Source organism: Gigantopelta aegis, chromosome 11, assembly GCF_016097555.1.
Source record: "Gigantopelta aegis isolate Gae_Host chromosome 11, Gae_host_genome, whole genome shotgun sequence".
Classification (NCBI taxonomy): Eukaryota; Metazoa; Mollusca; class Gastropoda; order Neomphalida; family Peltospiridae; genus Gigantopelta; species Gigantopelta aegis.
In genome coordinates, this window is record NC_054709.1 from 35,353,997 (window position 1) to 35,378,381 (window position 24,385).

General features: G+C 36.9%; 1 protein-coding gene across 1 annotated transcript in view; it reads right to left on the reverse strand.

The window, feature by feature from the left end:
* Window positions 1–23,550, reverse strand: part of LOC121385157 — a 60,079-nt gene extending 36,529 nt beyond the window's left edge. Inside the window, exons 1-7 of the mRNA XM_041515695.1 lie at window positions 23,532–23,550; window positions 21,045–21,221; window positions 17,456–17,670; window positions 15,361–15,456; window positions 8,753–8,885; window positions 3,334–3,459; window positions 248–496 (exon numbers count right to left, since the gene is read on the reverse strand). Coding sequence (XP_041371629.1) covers window positions 248–496; window positions 3,334–3,459; window positions 8,753–8,885; window positions 15,361–15,456; window positions 17,456–17,670; window positions 21,045–21,221; window positions 23,532–23,550 — 1,015 coding nt within the window. The remainder of the gene's footprint in view (window positions 1–247; window positions 497–3,333; window positions 3,460–8,752; window positions 8,886–15,360; window positions 15,457–17,455; window positions 17,671–21,044; window positions 21,222–23,531) is intronic.
* Between the last annotated feature and the right edge of the window lie 835 nt (window positions 23,551–24,385).

A 24,385-nucleotide genomic window follows, 5' to 3' on the forward strand; every position in this document is an offset into this window, starting at 1 on the left:
TATCTTATTGTTGAAACATAGATATGTCAGGGAGTTGATTAGACAGAAGTAGAGATAATCATTTTCCCAACAGACTTAAGGTACCGAGGGCTGGCCAAAAGTATTCATCCGCTCGCCCCAGACAAGTAACAATTTGCTCGGACGATAAAATTTACAATTCAGTTGTCTGCCGGGCAACCGAAATTTAAGCTTGATGCATCCATATTTACAATCTGCAAATATTAGGGTAATTAGAATAAATACTTACCTAGAAACCATTTAGTGCACCTAGGATGGTTCATAAGATCCGAGTACATCAATCTATGCTCAAAAATCGAATGAATGGACGGCAGATATCCCCCATACTCTCTACAAGTGTCAGCTGCTCTACTGAAATCCATTGTCCGAGGAAAAAACTCATAAAATATAGCTGGCATCGGACGAAGCACTAAGTCACTTCCAACTACAGGGTAGTTCATAACCAATAGCTTAGGACTCTTACTCTGAGGTTGAACATCTGTAAAAGAAAGAGCATGCTATACATTGGACAATGTCCTAAATCACTTCCAACTAGAGGGTACTTAAGAGCCAATAGCTTAGGACCGTTCCTGTGAGGTTGAACATCTGTAAAAGAAAGAGCATACTATATATTTGTTATTCACATGGTTCATAATCGAGTTAATAAAAACCATACGAAACACACCTGCAATAACAAGTAATCATGTGACGACATAACATGACTTAATTTCCTAACCCAGGCTTAGCTCTGTGTATGTGAAATTTGTAATAGCATTTTATATTCCATTTATAAATTAACGTTCACTGTGACTTTATTTTGTTTGGTCAGTGGTTTAGGGGATAGTACGTATGATTGTTTGGATTTTGAGACAAGACGGAGTCAAGACCCAAAATCCTTTCTTTTTTTTTAAGGGGGGGGGGGGGGGTGGGGGGGGGGGGGGGGGGATAAATCGTTATACATTGCAACCCACTTATTTGCATACCACATAATAAAATAGCCCTGCTATAAACACAGGAAGTCCCTGCACCGTTCCATTTACATAGCTGTATGTACAAAAACAGCCGGTTGATTACCTGTCATAAGCATATTCTGTTTATTGTAATAGCAAAAACACTGAATTCCACGTGCCAAACACAGTTAATTGATTGACTGGTGGCTTATCTGCAAGCACAAGTGCACCTAGCTTGTACTGCATGTAACCAAATCACCGTACTCAATATATGCCTATACCTCTGATATTCAGTTTGTTTTAATCATTTCTAATACGAATGCCTTACTCTGTACTATCTTTTTTTCACGTCAAAATAAAGAAATGATGAAGGCTACAGATACTATTCACTTATCCCCATCATCAGAGCCATCACGGGAATAACGTTTTTTCAAAGATCCAACCACTGTTTATTGTTGTTTTTAATTGGTCTTTTCATTGACTTGCCTTGACATGAGATTACGTTTTGATATGTCTATCAATGCAGTTGCCGTGTGGCACTCAGGTACTTCGGTCATTGCTGTACTATGTAGTCTCCTGTCTATCCATGCAGTTGCCGTGTGGCACTCAGGCACTTCGGTCATTGCTGTACTATGTAGTCTCCTGTCTATCCATGCAGTTGCCGTGTGGCACTCCAGCACTTCGGTCATTGCTGTACTATGTAGTCTCCTGTCTATCCATGCAGTTGCCGTGTGGCACTCCAGCACTTCAGTCATTGCTGTACTATGTAGTCTCCTGTCTGTCCATGCAGTTGCCGTTTGGCACTCAGGCACTTCTGTCATTGCTGTACTATGTAGTCTCCTGTCTATCCATGCAGTTACCGTGTGGCACTCCAGCACTTCAGTCATTGCTGTGTTATGTAGTCTCCTGTCTATCAATGCAGTTACCGTGTGGCACTCCAGCACTTCGGTCATTGCTGTGTTATGTAGTCTCCTGTCTATCAATGCAGTTACCGTGTGGCACTCCAGCTCTTCGGTCATTGCTGTGTTATGTAGTCTCGTGTGGAGACATTTTACAAGTCAGAGGTGTTATTAGACATAGATTATTTACTTGTATATCTGGCAACACTGAATATCAATACATGACAAAGGAAACTTGAATTGTTTTTATGGTTAAAAAATAAGGAAATTTCCGGGCAGGAAAACGGAAGATTGCTGAAATACCGGGAGTCTCCAAGGGAATCTGTGAAGGTTGACATGCAGGTCTGTTATAGGCCACCTATAATCTATAAGATTTAGAATTTAATAGAATATAATTTAACCAACATAATATTCACGTATTCCATAGATCAATTTATTTTAAACATTATCTGTAACATGTATATAAACTATTGCATGAACAGATTGACATACAAACTTTATAAAAAGGGTTTAGGAATTGTTTTTTATCATATAATATCTTACATTTTCAGTGCAATCAAAGTATGTGATATTTTTCAGATCACAGAACTTTGCAAATTAGATGTAAATTAATGGAGGTCACAGCACTATAGGTTTATTGACATTTAAGCAAACGCACATGGGTGACACTCCATAATTGACGCATGCATTCATAGTCATCAAATAAAAACATTTCAATAGCAATTTTACACTGAAAGCTGTCCAGCATTCAGAAAACAAAAAAACGTTAGGCCCTAGTTTATTTTGATGTAAGGACATTCAAAATGACATCATTCGAATTTGATGTCATTTCTATTCAAAAATACACCGCGCTACATATTCTTACGTCATTTGAATATCGCGTAATGGCTGACTGGAATTAAAGTTGTGTGTACAGTTTACAAAAACACTTTATATTCAGCTTGAGATTATATGATAAAGAGATTATTACCCTCGTGTATTTCAGTATCGTCAATATCATATATTAGGAATAAAAATAATGCATTATGCTCGCCAGAGGCTCGCATAATACAATTTTTATTCCTAATATATGATATTGACGATACCGAAAAACACTCTGGTAATAACCTCTATATATTTTGGAGATTTATGTATAAAATTATTCTCAAACTTGTTCAAACATTGCATGTGCCACTTTGAACTGCAATTTGAACTGGATACATTTCGAACAAAAGTGGGTGGTTTTGCAACGTTTCGACCAGCTCCCTTTCTTTCTTGTCTACAGTTTAGTACCACGTGATTGGTCAGTGATGATATCATGTAAGGGACCTGAACACTGTTTCACATTTATTTCCTAAAGAAGGCGCTAGTAGTCTGGATCGCTTTATGCAGGTAAGTATATATACCGAATAGTACCTTGGCTTGCGAGGATGTATGAGTGGGTGTGTGACTTGACATGGAATGATGCTAATGGTATTTGACATTAAATTATTAAACGTGTACATTACCTTTGACACAAGAACTTCCATCAATAAACAGGTGGTAATTTCTTTCACATATACAGATGTGACCCACACGATTTGTGATGCATATGTGGTCACATGGTCTCGATGAACAAGCATCTACACGTTTCTCTAATAAGAAAATAAAATATTGTTAATATAAAAAAACCTGCTGTATGCATGTGCATGAATGTTCATTAACTGTAGAAGGCTTAATAACCAATCATACTATGGGAACTGGTGGGTTTAAGACTTGTAACTTTGTGGATGACAATTCCACTAGCCCACCAAAATAAAGCACAATATAGCCCAAATACATGTATCTGATCGCGTACAACGAGAAGGCTGAGGAACCCAACCCCTATAGTACTTAGAAAAAGGGATCACCTTACTTTTTCTTGTTTACCAATAGCAGATGTATTTTTCGTGCTGGGGTGTTGTTAAACATTCATTTTGTTTTTCAATGTGTATTATTGTATCATTTTTTTTTAAAGTTTTTTCAAACTATTATTAATATGTAGGTGAAAATTTATCTTGACATGTAACGTGAAATTAATGAAGTTTAAAACAATAATTTCTGTTTTTAAACCCACTTACATGTACATGTACTAGCTACTGTACGCTACAAAATTTTCTTTTAAACCCACTTACATGTACATGTACTAGCTACTGTACGCTATGAAATTTTCTTTTCCTGCTAATTTTTTAAAGTTTGATCCTAAATCATTGTCTCGTTTTCACTCCATCCCCCACCCCACCATCATTGGGTTCGTAAGTAATTTAACAAACTCCTCTCTCTATATATAACCACCCCCAAACAAAAGAATTAAATGCAGAATGCGAGGGTGTGTATAACATTGTAAGGCATGACCATGCATTCAGTGTATTGGGTAGTGAATTGAACGGTGATGTCAGTTGCTCAAATAGCTTACAGGACAATTAATTAATATATTCCATGTCCGACACATATCAACAAATATATTGGCAAGATCTAACTCGTTAATTGATAGACAAAAAGGTATTATCCTGTACAGGTACGTGTTAAACATTATCCAAATTGCGATACATTTTAAACAGGTCAAGCCAGCTCTGAACTGTTATCATGAAAATATACTGTCTTCCCTAACTGTCAACATCCTTTTCACAAGTGAGTCATTAAAATAGAAGACAATAGATAAAGTAATTCTAAGCATGACTGGGGCTGTACTTCAGTTATACTAGCTAGCATGTCAATTAATTTCCCTGACTGTCAATAATTCACATCTAATGTTTACATGTGTGAGATTTTACTAGCACGTCCTGACCATAAAATGTGAAAGTGTAAACAAAATAAAGTCTGTATCATGTGTATTATTGTAGCTGACGATGTAGAGACTTCTTGTTACTGCATGTTGTAGAAAGCTAGTTCAAGTTGAATATTAATATATAAATACTTATTGATTTGTTAATATTATGTGATGACCAATGTCAGGATAACATTTATCAAACAAACATCAGTGAAGGAGAAAACATTATCATGAGCTAGCAGTGTTGGTTTGTTTGTTGTTATTTTTTGTTGTTGTTTGTTTTTTATAACCCACTAGCCTATCGGGCTACTGGGCTTGCATTTGAAACTAGGCCCGAGTTAAAAACCACTGGCCTATCGGGCTACTGGGCTTGCATTTGAAACTAGGCCTGAGTTAAAAACCATTAGCCCTGCAGGTATCGGACTACCGGATTTATCAAAACTTAAACTAGTTTATTTTATTTATTAAATGTAATTTACCGTATGAAGATTCATTAACAGCATTAAGTGTAGATATTATCTTATTTAGAAGTAACTTTGAAACAGTAGTTTGTGTGTAATATTAGCTAGATATTTATAGTATTATTAACCCAAGTATTTTATTACATTTAAAGCCACAAAAGTACAAAAGACTTTATTGTGCAGCTAGAATGTTTCATGTTGTCAGGAGTCTGTTAGTATTGCAGTCCAGGTTTAGCTGGGTTTAAATGTGCTTTTAGTGGCTGTGGGTAGTGGGATGGATTTCTCACTCGGTCAAAAGCTCACAATAATATAGTTAAAGGGACAGACCCTAGTTTTTTAAACACTAAGGCATATTTTTCACCTAAACCCTAGTTTCAACCCGTAAGCATGGACACTAAGTTTGGTTAATTTACAAACATGCAACAAATTTGGATACAATAGTCTGTGACGTATGTGACCTGGACTGGAGTCGGTGGTTAGCTGATCTGACAGGTAACCGATATATTGTGACCTGGACTGGAGATGGTGGTTAGCTGACCTGACAGGTAACCGATATATTGTGACCTGGACTGGAGATGGTGGTTAGCTGACCTGACAGGTAACCGATATATTGTGACCTGGACTGGAGATGGTGGTTAGCTGACCTGACAGGTAACCGATATACTGTGACCTGGACTGGAGATGGTGGTTAGCTGACCTGACAGGTAACCGATATACTGTGACCTGAACTGGAGATGGTGGTTAGCTGACCTGACAGGTAACTGATATATTGTGACCTGAACTGGAGATGGTGGTTTTCCTACCCAAAAGGCAACAAATGTATTGTGACCTGGACCGGAAACAGAGGTTAGCTGATCTGACAGACACCGAGATGTATTGTGACCTGGAGACCGTGGTTAGCTGACATGAGGGTCAACTGATGCATCGTGACCTGGATTGAAGAATGCTTAGCTAACCTTATGAGCAACCGATGTATTGTGAGCTTCATTGGAGACGGTGGTTAGCCGACCCAACAGGCAACCAATGGTAAACTTAAAGAGTAGGTACAACGTGAATTTGATGACATTTCAAGCTTGAGAGAAGACTGAGAATACGCTGGCCTATTTTGTATAGAGACTCGTTATTACTCTGTGTCAACAGTGCATACATTGATGTGAACTTTATTTTATGATTAGTATTTTATTTTTCCTTCCAGAATTGTTATTTTTTAAAAATATTTTCATAAAGTGTGTAAATTTATTATTCTAATTCAACACATTTGTAAGAACGAATCTGATTGGATTTCTACTTAAAATTTCAGGTGGTAAAATCACCGATATACCGGTCGCAAATTTTATGGCAGAAATACGTATGTCGATCATAGCTTAAGCAAAGAACAGAGTTGTTTTGTAATGGCGCTATGAAGACAATTTCTGTAGGGTTCATATTACGTACAGAATTTGTTAAATACTGAGACGTTTTTATGTCAGAAATGAACATATTATTCTTTATTAGTCGTCATCTAATCACCAGAGCTGATTAAATATGTCAAATTACACATCTATGTTAGAGCTGCTAACCCATCGTCTGTTAATGGGCTGCCTAATCTCGTCACCAGCTGATGATGTATATATGCTTATTCTTACTAAAAATGTGACAATTTCCTATTTAAAATCAACCAACAAACAGTTTAATTAGAATTGGGATAACCCTACTGTGTTTTCCGATTTGCGGACGTATATTGGTGGTTTTACTGTCGCAAATTTAGTTTTATTATTATTATTATTCAACGTATAAAACGGTTTTGGTGTTTATCATCGCATGAACGTCAAAAATATAACGTTCAATTCTTAAATTAATATCAGTAATGAGACCAGGAGGATCCTGATCAAGTGTGGTTCTTTTTTACTTTTCACTGTGATACTTTTTTGCTTTTCACTGTGATACGTTTTTGCTTTTCACTGTGATACTTGTTTTACTTTTCACTGTAATATTTTTTTTCTTTTCACTGTGATACGTTTTTACTTTTCACTGTAGTTCTTTTTTATTTTTCACTGGATACTTTTTTACTTTTCACTATGACACTTTTTTACTTTTCACTGTGATACTTTTTTACTTTTCACTGTGAAACATTTTTACTTTTCACTGTGGTTCTTTTTTTACTTTTCACTGGATAGTTTTTTACTTTTCACTGTGATACTTTTCACTGCGGTTATTTTTTACTTTTCACTGATACTTTTTTTACTTTTCACTGATACTTTTTTGCATTAGAAAACCTGTAGACTATATGGTCCTTTTTTTAGTTACTATGTGCTAAGTCCATGATGTTAAAGTTAAAGTTTGTTTTGTTTAACAACACCACTAGAGCACACTGATTTAACAATCATTGGCTATTAGATGTCAAACACTTGGTCATTTTAACATTTTGTTTTACAGAGGAAACCCACTATATGTTTCCATTAGTCGCAAGGGATCTTTTACATTGTATATGCACCATCCAACAAACAGGATAGCACCCAATTAATCATTGGCTATTAGAGTTTAACCATTTGGCAATTGTGACACATACTCATCAAAGGAATTAAACACACTATATTTTTATTTTTCCTAATGCAGCAAGGAATCTTTAATATGCACTTTCCCACAAACAGGAAACACATAACACAGCCTTTGACCAGTCGTGGTGCAGTGGATGGAATGAGAAATAAAACAATCAGTTGAATGGATCCACCAAGGTGGATCGGTCCTGTGACACAGGCACCTCAAGCATATATTGGCAATGAAATATGTCTCATTAACAACATCACTATACTTTAACATAAAGGCAGGAGATTTTATTTAAAAAAATTTCACTAAAGTGCCAAAATGTAGTTGGTGAATATATATTGAAATTGGTAAAACAACATACTTTATGATTTCACAAATGTTTTGGCAAACAAAAACAGGCTAGTTACCCAGATACTATATACTAACCTTTCAACTACGTCCCACTGATAACCAGGCTAACCCAGATACTATATACTAACCTTTCAACTACGTCCCACTGATAACCAGGCTAACCCAGATACTATATACTAACCTTTCAACTACTTCCCACTGATAACCAGGCTAACCCAGATACTATATACTAACCTTTCAACTACGTCCCACTGATAACCAGGCTAACCCAGATACTATATACTAACCTTTCAACTACGTCCCACTGATAACCAGGCTAAACCAGATACTATATACTAACCTTTCAACTGTCCAACTACGTCCCACTGATAACCAGGCTAACCCAGATACTATATACTAACCTTTCAACTACGTCCCACTGATAACCAGGCTAACCCAGATACTATATACTAACCTTTCAACTACGTCCCACTGATAACCAGGCTAACCCAGATATATATACTAACCTTTCAACTGTCCCACTACGTTCCACTGATAACCAGGCTAACCCAGATACTATATACTAACCTTTCAACTGTCCAACTACGTCCCACTGATAACGAGGCTAACCCAGATACTATATACTAACCTTTCAACTGTCCCACTGATAACCAGGCTAACCCAGATACTATATACTAACCTTTCAACTGTCCCACTACGTCCCACTGATAACCAGGCTAACCCAGATACTATATACTAACTTTTCAACTGTCCCACTACGTCCCACTGATAACCAGGCTAACCCAGATACTATATACTAACCTTTCAACTGTCCAACTACGTCCCACTGATAACCAAGACAATCAGCAGAATCATCAAGCTTCAGTTCCAGCGTCTTGTGTCTAGTGATATGCTTAACAAGCTGAAGTTTTTCACTGTTTGCCGGAGCAGAGTACTTGTAGTTCAATGAAAGGAAGAAATGTTTTACTGAACAACGCACACAACACGGGGCGGGATATATCCCAGTGATAAAGCATTCACTTGATGTGCATTCAGTCTAGGATCAATCCCCGTTGGTGGACCCATTGGGCTATTTCTCACTCCAGCCAGTGCACCACGACTGCTATACCAAAGGCTGTGGTATGTGCTATCCTGTCTGTGGGATGGTGTAAATAATAGACCTATTGCTACTAATGGAAAAGTAGGTTTCCTCTCTAAGACTACATGTATATATTAACAGTTACCAAATGTTTGACATCCAATAGCCGATGATTAATAAATCAATGTGCTCTAGTGGTGTCGTTAAACGAAACAAATTTTAACTTTAAATACATTTTATCTACGATTATATGGTGCCAGACATATGGTTAAAAACCTTAGATAATGAGAGGAAATCGACTGCCACCAATTTATGGGCAACTCTTTTCAATTAGCAGCAAGTGATCTTCTATATGCACTATTCCACAGACAGGATAGTACACAGCTTTTTTACACCAGTTGCGGAGCAATGGCTGGAATGAGGAATAGTCTAATGGGCCCATTTATGGGAATTGATCCAAAACTGACTAAAATTAAAATGTGTGTTTTATTGTGTGTGTGGTTACATATGGAACTTAACACATGTTGATGACAGTATCTACAATGCAATTAAGGAAAAGCTATATGATGTGTTTAAGCAGCAATATTATATAGACGTCTACCGGTACCGGCTTCAGAATGAGCTAAGTGCCATCCGGAGAGGACATTATGTAGACCTGCTTTTTTGTATTTTTCATCATATATACTCTTCAAAAGAAGAAACGCAAAACCACATTGTCGTAACATTTGGAGAATTGATTTAATTATTGAATGGTGAGTCCGATAATTACCAAATGTTGCAGGATTGTTCACAATTCACTCTAGTCCATTGTGAGTAAGGATAGGACACACCACCAAGGTCAAGGTCATCTGGAGTCAATACCGGGTGTGGCCTCCGCGTGTGTTGACAACTGCCTGGCACAGCCTGCCCATTGAAGCAACCAGAGTACGGATGACGTCCCGGGGGATGGTGGCCCACTCGGCCTGCAAGGCTGCTGCCAGCTCGGGCAGGGTCTGGGGCTGTGGTTGTCGCTGTCGGAGGCGTCGGTCCAACTCGTCCCATAGATGCTCAATTGGGTTCAAATCCAGTGATATCGATGGCCAAGGAAGGACATTAATGTTGTTGTTCTGTAGGAAAGCCGTTGTGAGACGTGCTGTGTGAGGCCTGGCGTTGTCATGTTGGAACACTGCGTTGGCGTTGGCCATAACTGGAACGATGTGTGGCCGGAGGATCTGGTCAATGTAGCCCTGTGCATTCAGGTTGCCCTGCACGTGGACCAGGTCAGTTCTGCCAGTGTGTGAGATGGCTGCCCACACCATGACACTACCCCCGCCGAATCTGTCCACTTCCTGCACGCAGTTTGCCGCATAACGTTCACCACGACGCCTATACACGCGACATCTTCCATCATGACGTCGGAGCAGAAATCGAGACTCGTCACTGAACCACACCTGTCTCCATCGCAGTTGAGGCCATTGTCGATGAATCTGGCACCACTGCAGTCGGAGTCGACGGTGTTGTGGTGTTAAGATGACACCTCGAACTGGACGTCTGGCACGAATTCCTACCTCACGTAGGCGGTTCCGTGCGGTCTGGTCGGATATCCTGCGCAAACCTGGTATTGCTGCGGCTGTGGAGGTGGCAGTAGTCAATCGTTCCCGAAGGTGGCGTACCCGGATGTAGCGGTCCTGCCCGGGGGTAGTGACCCGTGGTCGACCTGATCTAGGGAGGTCACGTGTTGATCCATGTTGCTGGTAACGGTCCCACAGTCTGGAGATGGTGCTTGGGGACACATGGAATGCCCTGGCAACGGCCGTTCTGGATTCGCCTGCGTCTAGTCGGCCGATGGCATTGTTTCTCTGCGGTTCACTGAGACGTGGCATGTCCTGGATTGTCAACTGTCGGCCAGATACAGAGGCCAGGCAAGCGAACACCCTGCACTTTTATACTGTCGGTGTTCATGTTGCACGTGCAGACAACGCACGTGCAGTGGTGACATGGTTTGCACGTGGCTGCGTTTTTGCGAATATTCACATTTTGGAACTTTATTGTACAGTAGCTGCGTTTTATCGAATGTAACTGTGGGAATGTGTTTGGGACATGCAATGACCTTATATTCACAAAGCACGAACCGGTAGGAAACATAAAATCGGAGTTATAACCCATTTGTACCCTTTTGCGTTTCTTTTTTTGAAGAGTATATATTAACAAAACATTTTTGGTAAATGGGCTTCTGGTGGTGGGCGTGGCAAATATGGGTGTCAAAGTAGGGACTCTCCCAAAAACAGGGTCAACTACTAATAGCACTATTGGGAGAACAGATGACTGGGAGAACCTTTCAAATGATGATAGAGCATGAAACTTGGCACGGATGATCTCAATGGGGGTTTTGTCAAATTCAATCAATGAACCACTTGAATTTTCAATACAGTGGCCATTTATCAAGATAGCCACCATACTGTCCTACAAATGTTCATTATTGAGATGTATTTTAATAGTTTTTTGATATTAGTAATTTTATATAATCTTTATATGTTTAGAAACATGCTGAACCTAGCGTCTGATGTGTTAAAAAGACCTTTGATGGTGGAAGTGGCAAATATTGGGGGTCAGTGTATGGCAACCTCCCCAAAACATGGGCACCTACTAAAAGGAGTATTGGCAGAGCAGATATAACAGAAATGACCTTTCAAATGATAACAGAAATGACCTTTCAAATGGTAACGGAGATGACCTTTCAAATGGTGATACAAGCATGAAATTTGGCACATATGATCTCTTTGGGGAGTTCCTCAAATTCAATCAATGAGCAACTTGAAACGTCAATATGGCGATAATTTTTCAAGATGGCCACCATGTTTTTCCAATCATTGTCTGTTACTGACATGTATAATAATAACTTTATCCAATTTTAGACATCTTGGTTACTTTTTTAAGTACTAGTATTTAAAAACTAATTGAAAGTAATGCTCATATTTAGAATACTATCAGAATTAAAGTTTTTATTGAAAATGGCTGCCATATTTCCAGCAAACATAGTCATCAGCAATAATAGAAGAACATAAGCTGGTACCAATATACCTTGTTTCATAACTAAATAACTTTATAATCAAAAACACACAGATGATCTCCCTGGTGTGTTCTTCAAATACAGTCAATGAACCTCTTGAATTTTCAATATGGTGGTCATTTTTAAATCCACGATAACCTACCTCGAAAATGAAATCAGAGTATATGTTTATCTCCATTCTACCATGATTAAAACGTATTCAAAGTTAGAACTAGTTTTAATATGCGGAGGGAATAGGAGTGAACAGGCAGGATAGTTCCACTTTGTTTATCTGGATAATGTTGAAATGTCAACACCTGTTGACAGTATTAAAAACATAATAAATAAATACTTACAACCGTAGAACTTGGAACAAATATTTAATCTTGTCTATTTTATTAACAGATGAAAAGGAAAATCTATAAAGAAGAATAAATAATACGTTTGTTTAAAATTTAATAAATCACCCCCCACACCCCTCTCAAAAGTCGACCAAGCTGCAACTTTTAATGCAGTCTTAATTCTGAAAATAATTAATCACAACATTACTGTCCTCAATTTGAAAACATCCAGACATCCCAACCCTTATATTTTGTGAGATATTCAAGGCTTGAAAAAATGTATAGATCAATTTATACCAAAATATTTTAATATTTAAAAGTTTTAAAAGTAAAACAAATTTACGAAAATAGGGAATATACAAGGACCGCTCGGGGGGTGCTGAGAGGACCACCACCACACTATGTTCCATTTTCTGTTGATTTTCAGTCTCTATATATTTAAAGATATAGAAAAAATTGTTTGGGCTCCACCATTTCAAATATTATTATTGATACACATGATATTCTGTCATTTTCTTTTTCATTTCATAAGGTCAACGATAGTCGATTACTTTTCTCACCCTGTTTTGGCTTCGTACACAATAAATATAGCATATCTTACTGTAATTTTACTTGAAATCCATATTTCGTAAAAGGTACAATTTTTTAATCACAATATTTTCTTCAAACACGTTCAGGTGCATTAGTAATGTTCAAATAAAAAAATTCAATAGCAATTTTGCATTAGAATTTTTCCAACATTCTTAAAACGGAAACGTCATTTACCCAGTGTATGGTTAATATAAGAAGATTCAAAGTGACGTCATTGGAATACGACGTCATTCAAATTCAAAATTAGCTATATTTTACAATGCTAATTCATCACATAAAAATAAAAACTGGTCAACTAACCTTGACCCCTGTCAAATTTCTAAAAACATGCAGACAACGCTGTTTACAGGTTGGTATTTTTTATGTTTTCATAATTCTGTAGAAAATATTAATTTTAAGTTTCAAAATATGAAAGAAATAAAAAGTACCTTTTGTCAAATATATCATATTAACAAATTACCGTTGGATATGTGTACGAAGCCAAAACAAGGGTGCGAAAAGTGACTGTCGTCGACCTTAACAAAATTCGATCGTCTGCTATAACTATGGCTACAGTATTCTATTTTCCCATTTCTTCTTGTTAAAACTGCTGTTTGTGTACTTACTTTCATTATTTTATTGTTTTGGCAACTCTACATACATTTCGTCTTCAAACCAGTCTGGATTTATATCAAAAACTTCCTGAAGCGTACCGATGTCAAAGGTGCCCCTTTGTTTGGCTGACATGTTTGTAAATACTGCATTGTATTCATACGTCAGTAAAGCGGCCTAATTAAATCTTAGGTGGTTATCCGTGATTAATCACCTAGGATTTAAAGTCGCACGCCCTAGTTTCAGCCCGCGAAAATTAATTATAATTTTGGTTAATCTACAAACTGTAACACACTTAGATCACGTTTTTATAGAGTGAAAAAGCAGGTTTTATATCGATAAATACCATAGGAATCCCCGTGACCCAATTACTTGAAATACTTTTGAAAGTTAGTATTCTGATGTCACCGGTAGATGTCGCTCGAAGCAAAGAAATGCCTATGTCACGACAAATTTCCCAGAGTGCGCACAGACTTGGGGTGCGTTCCTTTCACCTCTCCTGGGCATGTTCCAACTGTTCTGTCCTGGTTGTATCCCCTCTCCAGATATCGTAAGACTTAGCAAAATTATTGGTTTTAAGGGTTTGTAACGTTTTATATTGAGATACTTACTTGTCTGAACTTTATTGTTAATGAAAATGTTCACGAACTGTGAAGAAAAACCTCACAAATGAACGACAAGCAAACGACAACAAATCGGATGTTGATTGCGCGAACCGTGCACGAGAAAACAAACTGAACCAAAATGATAACGGTCACGTGGTATACCAACGTCTGTGACATTGAAACGGGAAAATCCCCTCTAAAAATAGATTAGACCTCAATGTCTGCTCAAATTTTTTTTCTCAGACGCGCGTGCATTTTTAAGCAATATGAAAAATGCATTTTGTGGTATTACAAACACCAGGATTACCAGGATTACCAAAAAACACTTCAGGAGAATGGAAATGTATATTCTAAATAATAAAATGTAAGTGAAGTGCAATTTTATTTGTGAAAAAATGGGTTTAATAGCGAAAAACAACGGCGTAATGGTTAACAATTAAGGTACATGTAACTGGCCAATCAGAATCAAGTATTTTCCAAAGTCATGGTAGAATCATTATTTATTCCATTTTTGTGTAAGCAAATCAAGTATTGTCAACCCAGCTCGGCTTTTGCCGTATGTCATACAAGATACATGACATCATTATTTGTAAGACACTTATATACATGTAGCTACATTCTGCAACATTCAAAAAGCTTTTCTAAACTCTAAATAAATATACAAATTTTGTATTGTTATAGCAAAACTAAAAGTTATTTGTATTTATTGTACTTCAACAAACGAGTTAAAGAGTATGTTTATTGAAAATCTAGTCTGAAATACTCGAGTCGAGTCAGGCTTATGTCACTTGACCTATATTTTTGGTCAGTGACTGAAAATATAGAGATTTATCTAGTCATCATATCTTGCCAATGTATACCGTGATTGTGGGATAAAAGGTCATTACACAACAGTTTAATATGAATATTTTGTTATCAAAACCTTCATTATAAAATTTATTTTATTCTATTTAACACATGAAATCACTGCAAATATGATAGTGTAATTGTTTTATAATAAAATTATCAAATTACTTTTTCGGTCATCTTTATATGTTTATGTCAAACTTTCCACCAACTCGGGTGTACTTTTTCTGACCCATATGGCCACGTGTCTTATATTCTCTTATCCCTAGTGTGATGTGATAGACATATATTCACCAAATTCAACTTTAAATCACATTTGTTTGATGTACCTTAGCGCGATTGAATCTGAAGTGTATTGTTCCAATATTACAACTGTAGCTTTTTACAAAGACACCAGATACCGTAATCATCTGCTTGAGCTCTACCTGAAATAAATATATTAGTGCCTATAACCAAGCAAGCAATTTGTTAAAAAGATACTTACTTTTTGTTCAAAAATTTATTACATACCAATTTTATCTTACAACAGTAATACAGTTCTGATTGTGCAATAAAAAATATTTTATTGATCATATATGTGATACAAAATCTGGCATGCGTAATACGTGTTCCCCCGAATGACATCATGACCCCAGCCAGGTTGGGCCTCCACGAGTCCAAGATATTGCACTTGATTACTCAAGGGTCAAACTCAACCCGGACCCAAGTATACCTGACACTTACACTAGATGATAACCAGACTACGGAATAAAGCAAAACAGTATTATGCATTTTAATTCCTGCATTGAACATGGATGCCAAATCAAGTCATTGTGTTGCATTCCAGACATTCAACTTTTGTTTTCCCTTCATGTCTCATAGCCCTATAATGTAACTGGCGGCTCAGCGTTCCATCAATTCCATAAACTTCAACCATCTTGTTAGATGAAGTAAGTTGTGTTATTGAATTAAAATGATTTTGTTAATCATAATATAGAAAGATGGTATGTAATAAATACATAACCACATACCAGTTGTTTTGCCATGTCATTTATTGCACTCACTTATAGTGCTCATGATTCATACCACTATATGGTCTCGTGGTACAGTTGTTTTGCCATGTCATTTATTGCACTCACTTATAGTGCTCATGATTCATACCACTATATGGTCTCGTGGTACAGTTGTTTTGCCATGTCATTTATTGCACTCACTTATAGTGCTCATGATTCATACCACTATATGGTCTCGTGGTACAGTTGTTTTGCCATGTCATTTATTGCACTCACTTATAGTGCTCATGATTCATACCACTATATGGTCTCGTGGTACAGTTGTTTTGCCATGTCATTTATTGCACTCACTTATAGTGCTCATGATTCATACCACTACATGTTCTCGTGGTACAATATTCTTGTACACTATAAACTTGTGAAATAAATAACATGGCAAAACAACTGATATGTGGTTCTGTATACATATATGTGTCACGTAATATTGAAATCAAAATTTATATACAATAATAATTTAATGTAATATCAGCTAGCACTATCTTAACTACTCGGTTATCCCATTCGGAATCACCATCAAATTTCACTGGTACCGAAGTGCTAATGCCAATACTGAGTTAATGGAGACGACAAATTATGCTCGGATTCACTACTACCAGCTGACAAGAATATTGACATCCCATTTGGTGTGGACCTGCAAGGTCGCCAATGTCGGAGAGCCATTAGCAAGCATGACATAACAAGATATGACAGATCAAAGCTGGCAGAGGACAGCAGATGACACCCAGTTAAGCTGGCGACTGTGAATAAAAGAAGTCACAGCAGACACCACACAGAGACCCACCCACAGACAGACATGGGTTGTACACGAACCAGAGCCTGTCAATATTATAACTACCAGTTGTTAAATAAATAATGATGAAAAGTCATTTGTTTAATAAACCATTATACAATCCATGTCCTTGTCAGTAGTCAAACATATATTAAGACTATTCAGTTTTTGTAAGAAGAGACAACCCTAACCCTCTTTAATATTGGCTTAATTCACTCCTTTTGACCCCCCCCCCCCCCCTTCAGATCCTGGGGTGGGGAGCAAGGTAGTAGGGGTGGGGGCAGAACTAACAAATTTACAAATTTGTTTCTCCATTGGTGTCAAGGACAATTCCCACCTAATTTAGTTGCACATGGTTTAGTTTTGGAGAAAATGTGGAAAGTTTACATATGATGGATGATGCATGACAACAGATGAAAACAGATAGCAATGGATAACTTGGAGCTTTGGTTCACGAGATCTAAAGATATAATTTACCAAAACATCAGTAGCAATTATTTTACATTAATAACTTGCTCGCATTAATTTCCTGATTTACAATCAAGAATACATGGGCAGAAAAGACAAAAATAAAGTTCTGAGTGGGAAAAATACACAATTCACCTTCAAGAATTTGTCCTTCGCATAAGGAGATTTTGGACTCCAGAACAATCCATAAGGCTCCGAGTCACTTGTTAGATACGCCTTAGAACCACGGCGACTATTTGCAGGACCAAAGGCTAACACTGACGCTAGTGATTTTTTCACCAGAGGTTCAGATGAACTAATGGTGTCGTCCTTTATACCATAGAAGCTTGATAACACGTAAAAATGTTCATCTGTAAAGAGTAAAAACATTTTTTAAATAATACTAACAGTTTGTTTTGTTTAACGACACCACAAGAGCACATTCCTTTATTAATCATTGGCTATAGGATGTCAAACATTTTATAATTTTGACAGTCTTAGAGAGGAACCCACTACATTTTACTATTAGTAGCAATGTATCTTTTATATGCACCATCCCACAAACAGGATAGCACATACCACAGCCTTTGATATACCAGTCGAGGTGCACATGCTGGAACGAGAAATATAGCCCAATGGGCCCACCGATGGGGATCGATCCAAAACCGACTGTGCTTCAAGGGAGTACTTTACCACCGGTGTAATAGCCCAAAATATACACACACACACCCCCCCCCCCCCTTGCCAAACTATACCCGGGGGTTAAAGTAGGCTAGCCTGTTTTATACCCCGGGATTTGGGTTTGGGTTTGGGTTTGGGTTTGGGTTTGGGTTTGGGTTAGGGTTGGGCTGTTACACTGGGCTATGTCCCACCCCTAATAACAAATTCCAACAAAATTTCATGTACTTTTATCTAATGAGGGTTTGGGGTTGGGGTTGGGGTTGGGGTTGGGGTTGGGGTTGGGGTTGGGGTTGGGGTTGGGGTTGGGGTTGGGGTTGGGGTTGGGGTTGGGGGTTTGGGGTTTGGGGTTTGGGTTTTTTGGGTTTGGGTTTGGGTTTGGGTTTGGGTTAGGGTTAGGGTTAGGGTTAGGGTTAGGGTTAGGGTATGGGTATGGGTATGGGTATGGGTATGGGTATGGGTATGGGTATGGGTATGGGTTAGGGTTAGGGTTAGGGTTAGGGTTGGGCTGTTACACCGGGCTATGTCCCACCCCTAATAACAAATTCCAACCAAATTTCATGTACTTTTATCTAATGAGGGACAGCACATTTGTTTTCACTTCAAATCGTACACCACAATATCTGTTCAAAACATTCAAAATATATTCCATCAGTGTGTGTGCGTGTGTGCACACATGTAAAAACATGTATGATGGAAAATAATTGCAGTAAATTTATAGTTAACTTAACTTTCTTTCAATGTTGCACCAACTTACAACTTACATTTGACCTAAAGGCCATGTCCCAATATAAGGAAAATGGCACAGTGTAATATTACTGAGTTACTACTCTGACCAATGATGATGATACCTTTCTAGAATATTATGAAAATATTGCCAAAATTAAGCGCAAGGTTTATTTTTTTTAATTTTCCCCACCCCACCCCAAAGTATATAAAACAAAATATCAGTTTAATGTTATGTTGAGTCAAGAAGTACCCCCCTCTGCCCTGCAGCTACAATTTTACAGATATTTATTGTGACAAGTGGTGAGTCTGGAGGGTCTATTTAAGTGAGAAGGTAGCATGGGATAATTATAATCATATAGCATCATGTGTATTAATATTAATATTAATAATTTTTTAAAATTATTATTGGAAATACTATCAAATTCTGTTACATGTATGTTTGGTTGTTTAGCCACTGTTCCCAATGAATTTGATAAATCCTGTGAGAAGTTATGAATTTTTAAAAAATAACCATGAAAATGTTTTGGACTTTTTTCCCCGTTCATTTGGAACACATCATTTCCTTTGCAAAAGGACTATCTCCAAACTAATAGTTCACTTATATTTCACTTATGTATAGAAACAAACAAAAAATGTCTTAATTCCAGTTCACTTATACCACTGATAAACCACTTATAGGTGAAATATATGTGGAGTATCAGTGATGTATCAGTTAACCATTCTTTTCACTTATACTTATACACACTGATACTTCACTTATACCAATATATGGGTAACTTATAGGCTACTTATAAGTGGCGTATAAGTAAAGTATATTCCACTTATAAGTTTGTATAAGTTATTTCCGTAAGGGGTAAGCTTTGGATCGCTTATCTCTAAAATTACTCATAGCTCCAGATGACTTTCAAACAGCTTCTGAAAAGTGTCAACTATTGTTTATGGCTCCCAGGACGGAAACCTCAACTTCTGGTCCTGCAGGTGTGCGGGGTACAAGTGAGTGCAAAACAGCGGGAAATATGAATAGGGGAATTAATGCAGTGTATATGTGCAGTGTACAGTATGTTAACTTCCATCATGTTGGGCAGTATAGTCCAGGCTGACCAACAGACTCGGAATTTTCAGAAAAATCCGGAATTTTATCACGTACTCGGAATTCCGGAATTGATGCCAAATATCCGGAATGTTTTTCAAATTCACTCAAATATTTTTCTTTTAAGCAACTAATTACATTTATTAATAATACACTGAGGAACAACATAATATTTTATTGCTATTCTTCATTTGTTACATACTGTTTTATAAACGCAAGGGAACTGAATAAGTAAATCGCAAACAAAAATACTTTTTAAAAATAATGTTCAAATGTTGCCAACTTTTCAAAATTCGGGCAGCCATAGTGAGAAGGTTAAGTTCAAGCCCTGCCCTGGATAGGTGTGTGACATGTAACGTAAGCTGAGTGTCTTAACTTGCATGATGTCGGGCAGGATAGTGAGAAGGTTAAGTTCAAGCCCTGCCCTGGATAGGTGTGTCACATGTAACGTAATCTGAGTATCTTAACTTGCATCATGTCAGGCAGGATAATGAGAAGGTTAAGTTCAAACCCTGCCCTGGATAGGTGTGTCACATGTAACGTAATCTGAGTATCTTAACTTGCATCATGTCAGGCAGGATAATGAGAAGGTTAAGTTCAAACCCTGCCCTGGATAGGTGTGTCACATGTAACGTAATCTGAGTATCTTAACTTGCATCATGTCAGGCAGGATAATGAGAAGGTTAAGTTCAAGCCCTGCCCTGGATAGGTGTGTCACATGTAACGTAATCTGAGTATCTTAACTTGCATCATGTCAGGCAGGATAATGAGAAGGTTAAGTTCAAACCCTGCCCTGGATAGGTGTGTCACATGTAACGTAATCTGAGTATCTTAACTTGCATCATGTCAGGCAGGATAATGAGAAGGTTAAGTTCAAGCCCTGCCCTGGATAGGTGTGTCACATGTAACGTAATCTGAGTATCTTAACTTGCATCATGTCAGGCAGGATAATGAGAAGGTTAAGTTCAAGCCCTGCCCTGGATAGGTGTGTCACATGTAACGTAACCTGAAATTGAGTGCTATGTGATGCATATAAGCATAAGTACCATAAATTTATAAAAATTGCTAACATAAACAAAACAAAAAAATTGTGTGTGTTTGCCACTGTAATGATATCAAAGATAAAGGTTTATTTAAAGTGTAAATACATTTGTATTTTGTATTAGTAAACAATGCTACAATGTGGTAACTATATACATACTGCAGCTTTACTATTCACCTGAAAGATCAAGATGAGTTAAAACTTACTTCCAGAACGACAAAAAACTTTCGAGCCATCACTAGAGTTCTTAAAGGTCCACCATTTTCCAGACACAAGGCCAATGGAACCTGGATAACCACGGGTTTCATTAAATTTATCAAATATGACATCTGTCCCATCTATCCACCGACTGTAGCTTTGATCATGGTACACATCCACAACACCTGTCACAGATAAATTAATACATAATATATATATATATATAGAGAGAGAGAGAGAGAGAGAGAGAGAGAGAGAGAGAGAGAGAGAGAGAGAGAGAGAGAGAGAGAGAGAGAGAGAGGGAGGGGGGGAGGGAGGGAGGGAGGGAGGGAGGGAAGGAGGGAGAGAGGTTATTACCAGAGTGTTTTTCGGTATCGTCAATATCATATATTAGGAATAAAAATAAGGTATTATGTTCGCCAGAGGCTCGCATAATACATTATTTTTATTCGTAATATATGATATTGACGATACCGAAATACACGAGGGTAATAATCTCTTTATCATATAAGTTCAAGCTTAATACAACGAGTGTCTTGTCATATCATAATTATATATATATATATATATATATATATATATATATATATATATAGAGGATACTCCCCGAGTGTCTTGTCATATCATAATTATATATAAATATATATATATAGAGGATACTCCCCGAGTGTCTTGTCATATCATAATTATATATATATATATAGAGGATACTCCCCGAGTGTCTTGTCATATCATAATTATATATATATATAGAGGATACTCCCCGAGTGTCTTGTCATATCATAATTATATATATATAAATAGAGGATACTCCCCGAGTGTCTTGTCATATCATAATTATATATATATATAGAGGATACTCCCCGAGTGTCTTGTCATATCATAATTATATATATATATAGAGGATACTCCCCGAGTGTCTTGTCATATCATAATTATATATATATATAGAGGATACTCCCCGTCATATCATAATTATATATATATATAGAGGATACTCTCAGAGTGTCTTGTCACTATATCATAATTATATATATATATATATATATATATATATAGAGGATACTCCCCGAGTGTCTTGTCATATCATAATTATATATATATATATAGAGGATACTCCTCTAGTGTCTTGTCATATCATAATTATATATATATAGAGGATACTCCCCGAGTGTCTTGTCATATCATAATTATATATATATATATATAGAGGATACTCCCCGAGTGTCTTGTGATATCACAATTTATCAGCACGAGTTGATAAAAGTATGAAAACCGAGGCTTGCAAGACATGAGGGGGGTATTCTTTTTATCATCCATTATCATTCTTTTCATTTGCAACAGATGTAAACAATGTCAGTAATGTGGGCTGAATGTCACTATATTTGGCAGCGGTAGACTCGTTAACTAGCAGAATGGCAGTGACGTGACGTCATTAATGATAGGTTTAGCGCTGAAACAAACACAGTGACGTAACAAACTAGTGTCTTGTGATTAAAATTTGACCAATCAAGACTTTCCAGGAGATATATATATATATATAGTCAAACTTCGATCACTCCACCTTCGATCTCTTGATCTGAAGTGACGGTCCCGGCCAAGTTACTATATAAACTAGTAATAACGACCTTCAAAAACTCTATAAACTCAATCTCTCAACCTAATTCTTTGGTCCCGCCATAAAGACTTAATAGAGTGTGGAGTGAACTGTCATTGCCGATAGTACATGTATTTTAAAGACGAATGTATTGTTAATCATGTCATTCCAGTGAAGCACACCTGTCTCGGGTGGTCTTGGCTGTCGAGGTTTAAGATGATAATTACAGAATAATAGATCGCCGACCAAGCGGAACAAAATGATATATATATCAGGGTACCCACAGAATTTTCAAATTAAAATTCCTGAATTTTCCATTGTAAAATGTTTTCCCTATCTGATATCCATGATTTTTTTTATTGTATACAAGGGCCTCCTGCCACACCCACTAGCCGCGCCTTCACCTCCAAATACCATAATCAACATATTGTGACAATATATACATGGGAGTACATTTCAACTCATTAATTTGTTTTTCAAGTCTTCCAGTAGCCGCGCCTTCACCTCCAAATATCATAATCAACATATTGTGACAATATATACATGGGAGTACATTTCAACTCATTAATTTGTTTTTCAAGTCTTCCAGTAGCCACACCTTCACCTCCAAATACCATAATCAACATATTGTGACAATATATACATGGGAGTACATTTCAACTCATTAATTTGTTTTTCAAGTCTTCCAGTAGCCGCGCCTTCACCTCCAAATACCATAATCAACATATTGTGACAATATATACATGGGAGTACATTTCAACTCATTAATTTGTTTTTCAAGTCTTCCAGTAGCCGCGCCTTCACCTCCAAATACCATAATCAACATATTGTGACAATATATACATGGGAGTACATTTCAACTCATTAATTTGTTTTTCAAGTCTTCCAGTAGCCACACCTTCACCTCCAAATACCATAATCAACATATTGTGACAATATATACATGGGAGTACATTTCAACTCATTAATTTGTTTTTCAAGTCTTCCAGTAGCCGCGCCTTCACCTCCAAATACCATAATCAACATATTATGACAATATATACATGGGAGTACATTTCAACTCATTAATTTATTTTTCAAGTCTTCCAGTTACTGTTAATATTGTGTTGTATTATAACTATGTGTAAAAACTACACGTTTATTGCGGTCCTTGGGGAAGACATTAGGCGTTGTGTTGTATTATAACTATGTGTAAAAACTACACGTTTATTGTGTCCTTGTGGAAGACATTAGGCATTGTGTTGTATTATAACTATGTGTAAAAACTACATGCTGAATATAACGATTATGGTTTACAAATGTAACAATACAATTAAGTCTGCTATAACCTTCTACTCCCATCTATGTTTAAATTTATAAAGATGGGCAACAGATTAACAGACTTTACTTTCAAAGTATGTTCAGCAAATAATATTTCAAATGTCTGAACTGTCAGTATACTTTGAAACAACTTGACTATGCATGCAAAATGTCCCTGTATCATCCATAGTTGTGGAGACTTATCTTGCTGCATAAAATGATAATAAAGTCAGAATGTATTTATCCAAATATGTTCACAACTTTCATTAAAAATATTTTGGTAAAAATATTTCTTTTTCTTTCAATTTTTTGGTTTTAGATTTAATTATCACAAAAATAAGTCTCCACATTGAAGATGATTATGTATAGCATAAATGTTAGAAAAGCAGATCTAAGACTACACTATATGTCACTGTTAATACATTAGTATGACATAACCAAATGTAAAGAACC